Source organism: Halyomorpha halys, unplaced genomic scaffold (assembly GCF_000696795.3).
Source record: "Halyomorpha halys isolate HHAL.00 unplaced genomic scaffold, Hhal_1.1 Scaffold1781.1, whole genome shotgun sequence".
Lineage (NCBI taxonomy): Eukaryota > Metazoa > Arthropoda > Insecta > Hemiptera > Pentatomidae > Halyomorpha > Halyomorpha halys.
Genome location: NW_027106981.1, coordinates 56,137 through 63,414, shown reverse-complemented (window position 1 = coordinate 63,414; position 7,278 = coordinate 56,137). Strand labels below are relative to the sequence as shown.

The window sequence follows — 7,278 nt, the reverse complement described above, 5'->3', positions numbered from 1 at the left end:
ATCTTTACAGGAACATTGTCTGGGCCGTAATCGTTAGTTCTGGACTTGAGGACTGCTGAGATGAATCATTTGGAGAAACATTTAGGAATAGGGGATCAAATGGGATTTCAGGAATGGGGAGAGATGAAAATTCGCATGGGGTTGTTGAAGGAGGAGGAGCAGCAAAGAAAGTATTAAGTTCGTCTGGATCAACTGGGTAATATGGACAAGACAGGACTTATAACAGAGAGGTCCTTAAGGATTTTCCATTTAGATTTAGGATCAGGTGCTTGGGATAGGATGTTGTGAAAATATTGCTCCTTGGCGGCGTAAGGATGTTTCGGAGGGGCTTAAAGGTGGAATAGTGCTCTGAACTTCTGGTGCGTCTGAAGCGTCTTCTGGCAGCATCTCACCTTTTCATTAAATTTCTTATTTCTGAGTTGATTCAGGGAGCCGGAGAGCGTTTGAAGGTACGGGTTTTAAGAGGAGCGTGTTGGTTTAGGAATTTAAGGAGACTTGAGGATAGGCATTCAACCATGTCATCAATGGATAAAAGTAGATAGGTTCTAAGGAAAGGGAAAGTTCATCAAGGTAGGGCCAATTTTTTCTGTGGTTAAGGAATCAAGGTTTCGCCAACTAATTTTCTTTGGTATGAGCAAGGGAGTGGGAATGTAGTAGGGAATTTTGATTAGGTCATAGAAGGAAAGAAAAGACATATGAATTTGGGAAGAGGATAAAAGGTTCTGTGTGGAATCAATAATAAATACATCTAACCAGGTATCAGTGGACTGGGTGTGATGTGTGGATTGGTAGAGAACAATATAAAGGTCTAGGGAGAAAATTAGGGCCATAAGGTATGATCGATCGGGAGAGTCTGTGAGAAGGTGGGTGTTGAGATCGCCTGCGATTATCATGTTTTGGAAGAGAGGAATATATGAAAGGAAGGAGGATTCAAATGCATCATCAAAACGAACTCGAGGTGGGCAATAAATGACAATATAGAGGAGGGAAAAGGAGCTTAATATAAGTTGCACAAAATTGTATTCCAGATGAGAGGTGTCAAGGGAGGGAGACTTTAAAAGGATTTTGGTCTTCAGACTGTCATGAACATAACAGCAACTCCACCAACAGTACGGTCCATTCGGTCATGACGAAGGAGGGTATAGTTGGGGATGTAGGATGGGGAGATGGAGGAAGTTGGGATATTGGGTTTAAGCCACGTTTCTGAGACTGCAATGGTGTGGTAGAAATTTTGGAGGAAATAATCGAGAAATTCGTCATAATGTGCCGGAAGGGATTGGGAGTTAACATGACAGGACGTTAGGATGCTAGTTATGTAGGACTAAAGGAAAGAGTGTGAAAGAATGAGGAGTGGATCAAATTTATTGTTGGAGTAAGGAAGGAAAATTGAGAATATATTGGAAAGGATGTTTGGGTTAATATCAAGGGAGGGGGTACATTCACTATTTGCCAATTTAAATACAGGCAGGCAATAAACAGTGTTAGATTAAATTGAGAGAAATATAGAAATAAATAAAATTTACTAGAGATAAAATAAATATTTGAACACACAGATAGTTTACTTGGTCTAAAAATAAAAAAAAAGTTATGCTACTTAGAAGATTATATAAAAAATAGGATGAAAATAATAGATAAAGATGTAAAAATTAGTTTGGAAAATATATCAGAAAAACTAAATTAAATTTACTTAAGGAAAAAAAAATCATATGCACTAATAAATTAATAGCTTCTATAAAAAAGAATGTTTTCCTTAAGTTGAGAAATAAAAAAGAAAATGGGAGGTTATAAATATAAAAATAAACTAAGCAATAAAAATAATAAATAACAAATTAATAGAGGTTTAAATCTAATGTAACCAGGGGGGTGGTGTCAATGAAAGGCTTCCAGATCCTCAGCTGTATTAATGATGACAACAGGTTGGTCATCTTCTCGGTGGCATCTGACTCTTCCTCGAGCGAACCAGACATACCTCAATCTGTCGGCTGCCTTCTCCTGCCTCACCAGCCAGTACAGGTGTATATTGGCGGGGGTCATCTCTTCGCCTATATAGATCCTTTCGTCGCTGTCCCAGCCAAGATGCCTGGTGGTGAAATCTCTTTTCACCTTTTGGAGCCGAATCACCTCATCGCGGACAGTCTAGCGAACGAATTGCACCACTATTGCAGGCGGGCGAGAGTTTTCTCCTCTGGGCCTTTTTCTTTCCACCATATTCAGGTCTTCCGGGCTGAGCTTCACTCCCAGTGCCGCTCCAATCGACCACATTATGCCCTCGGGTGTTTCTCCTGTTTTCACCGGGATGCCCCTGATTTCAAGTGAGTGGGTAAGCTGGCCTTGTTCGGCCTGATTTATTCTTGCTTCTATTGTTTTAATTTGTTTTTTAGATTATTATTTTCAATAACTAGTTTTTCTATGGTTTCATCTTGCTTTTTGGCTTTCTTCCATAGTCTTCAGTCTCTCAGCATTTTCAAATATTATTTCTCCCTGAGTGTTCATTACATTTTAGATATCTTTTAAATCGTCTGTAATTTTCCCGATTTCTTTGAGTATGGCCATTATGTTTTCCTCCATACTTCTGCTGGGTACGGCACTATATTGCTTAGCCCCATGACTTGGCCAAACTCTGACATGTGGGACAATTCCAATTTTGTTTTTTATGTTGTGAAATTTCGCTGTCCGGGATGTTACAGCATTTGTTGTGATATAAACTTTTACATAAGTTGCAGGCTAGTGCTAACTTATCCTCTCTGACGACGAGCTGTTTACAGACCGGGCATACTGCCATCTTAGTTTTCATATTGGTATGTGTGGCAAACATAATATGGATGAAAATATGAGAAACCTGTAGTGAGGGTCGGTGGTGGGGCGATGTTGCTGTAGTGGGGGTAGTCAAAAGTCTTTAATTCCTTAAGTTACCTTGATGTTTATTGTTTTAATCCCTGGCCTCTACGTCTGTATCGTAAAGTTCCAACTGTTTTTTTATTAAAATAACAATTTTATTTCACCAGAAAACAGCTTTATCCACTAATATCACTGCAATTTAACTAATAAATTGAAGGATAAGGCAAAGAAAGATTGTTTATGAAATACAATAGCACAGGGACACAATAGATGCACACAGTTTGATGGGGATAGCCAGACTGATATGCTTTAGGATTGCTGATGAAAATCCCATGCTGCACATGCTCCATATAGTTCTGGACAGTCGGAAGGGATTTTTGGAATAGACCTAGATTATGAAGGAGAGCTCAATGTTCTGAAAAGAGGTTCAGAAATTGGCTTCGGTCTCTGAAGACTTAAATTATCACTTTGAAATCAATCTACTACCTATAATGATGTCGAGTCTTAAGCATCTTAATCAAAACATAAATCTGAAATAAATTTAAACTTCCTAATCTTGCTCTAATTTTTATCATTGTATCTTATGAATTTTAATTTATTTATTAGAAGTATTATAAGTTTATATAATGCAACTGCTTAAACAACAATATTTAAAGAAGTAATTATAATTTTTTTTTAATCAACTCAAAAACAATAAATAATGCATTTATATATTTAAATTTAAATGAATAGATTATTTCATTTTTGATATGATAATATATTGTTTATAGGTGCCAATGATAGTTACCATGAAAGAGGGCAGCCTCATCAGTGTCTCCACTGTGATTATACATCAGTATATTCTAAAAATATAAAAAGACATATGACAGCTCGTCATACAGGTAAGAAGCCTCATCAATGTCCTCATTGTGATTATAAAACAGCATATTCTAGAAGTTTAAAAATTCATATAATGGCCCAACATACGAATGAGAAGCCTTATCAATGTCCTTGTTGTGATTATAAATCAGTATATTCTACATATATAAAAAGACATATGATGGCCCATCATACAGATGAGATGCCTCATCAATGTCCCAGCTGTGATTATAAATCAATATATTCTAAAAATATAAAAAGACATATGATGGTCCGTCATACAGGTAAGAAGCCTCATCAATGTCCTCATTGTGATTATAAATCAGTAGAATCTGGAAATATAAAAAAACATATAATGGCCCATCATACAGATGAGAAGCCTTATCAATGCCCTCATTGTGATTATAAATCAGTTCAATCTGGCTCTATGAAAAGTCATATAATGACCCGTCATACTGATGAGAAGCCTCATCAATGTCCTCATTGTGATTATAAATCAGCATATTCTACAAATATGAAAAAACATATTATGGCCCATCATACAGGTGAGAAGCCTCATCAGTGTTCTCATTGTGATTATAAATCAGCATATTCTAGAAGTTTGAAAATTCATATAATGGCCCATCATACAGATGAGAAGCCTTATCAATGTCCTCATTGTGATTATAAATCAGTATACTCTAAAAATATAAAAAGACATATGATGACCCATCATACAGGTGAAAAGCCTCATCAATGTCCTTACTGTGATTATAAATCAGTAAGATCTGGACATTTGAAAAGTCATATAATGGCCCGTCATACAGGTGAGAAGCCTCATCAATGTCCTTACTGTGATTATAAATCAGTAAGATCTGGACATTTGAAAAGTCATGTAACGGCCCATCATACAGGTAAGAAGAAGCCTCAATGATTATAAATCAGTAAGATCTGAAGATATGAAGAAAAATACAATGGCCTGCCATATAAATCAGAAGTCTCATGAATATCTCCGCTGCGATGATAAATCAGTAATATATGGTGACATGAAAAAACATATGATGGCCTATCATTTAGGTGAGAAGCTTCATCAGTGAGGACTGTGATAATAAAAATATGATAAAATAAGATTATAAATCTGTTCGATCGCAGCATATGAAACATCATATAATGACCCATCATTCTGCTAAGAAGCCTCATCAATGTCCTCATTGTAATTATTAATCAGTAGAATCTGGTAATATAAAAAAACATATGTCCTGATGTGAAGTCACATTAGTGTCCTCTCTGTGATTTGAAATTATTTTATTGAAACCTTATGAAAAGACTTATAATGGTCCATCATATAGATGAGATATCTCATCAATGTACTCATTGCAATAAATTTGAAAATCATATAATAGCCTGTCACACTGTTTAGAAGCCCCATCAATAAAGATTATAAATTATGAACTGTCGCTAGGAATATAAATTTGTGTGAGCCAATAATCTGATATTTAATGTAAAGACTTGTTTAATGTGTGTTTTATTTAATGTAATGACTACAGTTGAATAGCTCAACTAAGTTAAATTTTAATTTATCTATTTATTTTATTCTTATGATATTAGTATTATGTGAATCATTGTATGATATTTAATGTTTTTGTGGTAACAAATACAGAACGCATGAAATTTGTCTTTATTTTTAACTGAACCTTTTAACAAGCATACAAGTTTTACTTTTCACATATTATTCAAAGTGACAAGTAAGACTAGTGTGGAATATGTATACATAATTAATAAATAAATTTCCTTATATTATGATAACTGGGAAGTAGGGGGATAAAGGAAAAAGCTATGCTATACTGAAACAGTATAAATGTATTTGAAATAGGATGTATTTATCAAGATATAAATATATTCTTTAAACAGATACTGTAGAGAGGATTGGTTGGTGGATGGTGGACAGTTTTTAGAATTGATTAGTTTCTGCTACATAGAAAGCAATCCTAGTTTTCTAGTAGGGAATGGTCCATGATAAATTCATCTTGGATATCAAAACCATTTTACCAAAAACAAAAACTGTTTTTGATTTCCCAATAAATTAAAAGTTGGGAAGCGAAACAAATTTAGAACCAGTAAGATTTCACATTTAGACATCAAATAAATCAATTCAAATTTCACTTATAATTCTTACCAGATAAATTTTAACATAATTCAAAACAACCATCCTTGCTGTGTATACATGCTATTGCAGAATGTAATGTTTTTTTTACAGGGTTATTAGGAAATACATAACCTAAGACAAAATTTATTTGGCAACCATCTTAGATCTGCCATTTTGAATGGACATGGTTGTTGAATGCGGGGGTGGTGGACACAAAAAAAAAAAAGGTTTTACTGTTCTCATTTTTTATTTGTTATGGTTAAATAACATAAAACGTTCTTACTGTAGTGAAAACAAACACATAACAAAACTTGACAACCTACCAACCGCCAACTCTGTATGGCAACTACTGACCGTTACAAACGGTACAATCGATATGTTCACAGTTTGCCACAGAGCAACATGTATACAATAAGAAATGAATTTTTACTTCTCACTTTAACACACCCTCTTAAATATTCATTTTTTATCAAATTTAGTATTTAGTGAACATGGTAAAAGAATTTAGACTCACGTAGAGGGTTCTATCCCTGAGGAGTGGTGGGAAGAGGCCCATAGCGATTAGCAAACCAAGTCTCAACCTGACGCTATGGAGGGCGGGAGTGGCGGGTTTGATGCCGTTTTTCGATTTCAGGGGTTAATCCATAGGTTAATGTGAGGCATGTTTTTTCAAATGGTGTTGTTTTTATCCAAGTTTTGGTATACTTACCCCAAGTCTGTTGCACTAAACAAACTTCACCTAGGCTAGTAAGATAGCTGTGGTATTAAATGTGATTAATCGTACAGAGGGCGCATTTTGAGACAACTGTTGTTCGGTGGCTATTTGTATTTATGAAGAAGTGGAGCTGGACATCCAATGTTTTTATTTCTCACTTGGAACCAAAATCTCTCACAAAACAGAAATGTTTGTAACAATAATACACCCTGTTAAAGCTACCTCAAATCGACTACGTCTTTTTGTTGGAAGGCTTTAAAAATGAACAAAAAACAAACTGGCTCGGATTAAACATTTATTTGGTTCAATTTCAACATGGTAAAAAAAAAACTACTAAAAAACTAACATAAATAAAACATACAAGCAAGAATAAATAAAATTAGATAAATTATGAAAATTAAAATAAAATAATTTACAAATAAACAAATAATATGTAAAATAAATACTGGTCGACGGTTAATCCACTCCGATAGGTCAGAGGAAGATATTCTGCTTATCGAGATGTGCAGGTAGAAGATCCATTGCTAAATACTCCGCTGCAACTCTCAAACTGGTCCAAAGTAGGGATGGGATATTGATATCGATAATATCGGAATATCGATATTTGGTCTCCGATATCCGATATTTTGATATCGATATTAAGGAACCGATAATATCGGAATATCGATATTGTCTCCCGATGATATCGGATTCTAAAAACAAAAAAAAAAAAAAAAGGTCATCTGGAAAAAGTGATCTCCGG

At 34.8% G+C, this 7,278-nt stretch overlaps 1 protein-coding gene across 8 annotated transcripts in view; it reads left to right on the top strand.

Moving 5' to 3' along the window:
• LOC136795276 (zinc finger Y-chromosomal protein-like) overlaps positions 1 to 5,334 on the top strand; it is a 15,451-nt gene extending 10,117 nt beyond the window's left edge. For 7 of the 8 annotated variants that reach the window (XM_067045311.1, XM_067045310.1, XM_067045308.1 and 4 more), the window contains one exon: positions 3,609 to 5,334. In XM_067045311.1, coding sequence (XP_066901412.1) covers positions 3,609 to 4,609 — 1,001 coding nt within the window. In that variant the 3' untranslated portion in view covers positions 4,610 to 5,334. Of the gene's footprint in view, positions 1 to 6; positions 2,313 to 3,608 lie in introns of those variants that run through there. The other variant, XM_067045312.1, reaches the window with a different exon arrangement.
• Positions 5,335 to 7,278: the final 1,944 nt, after the last annotated feature.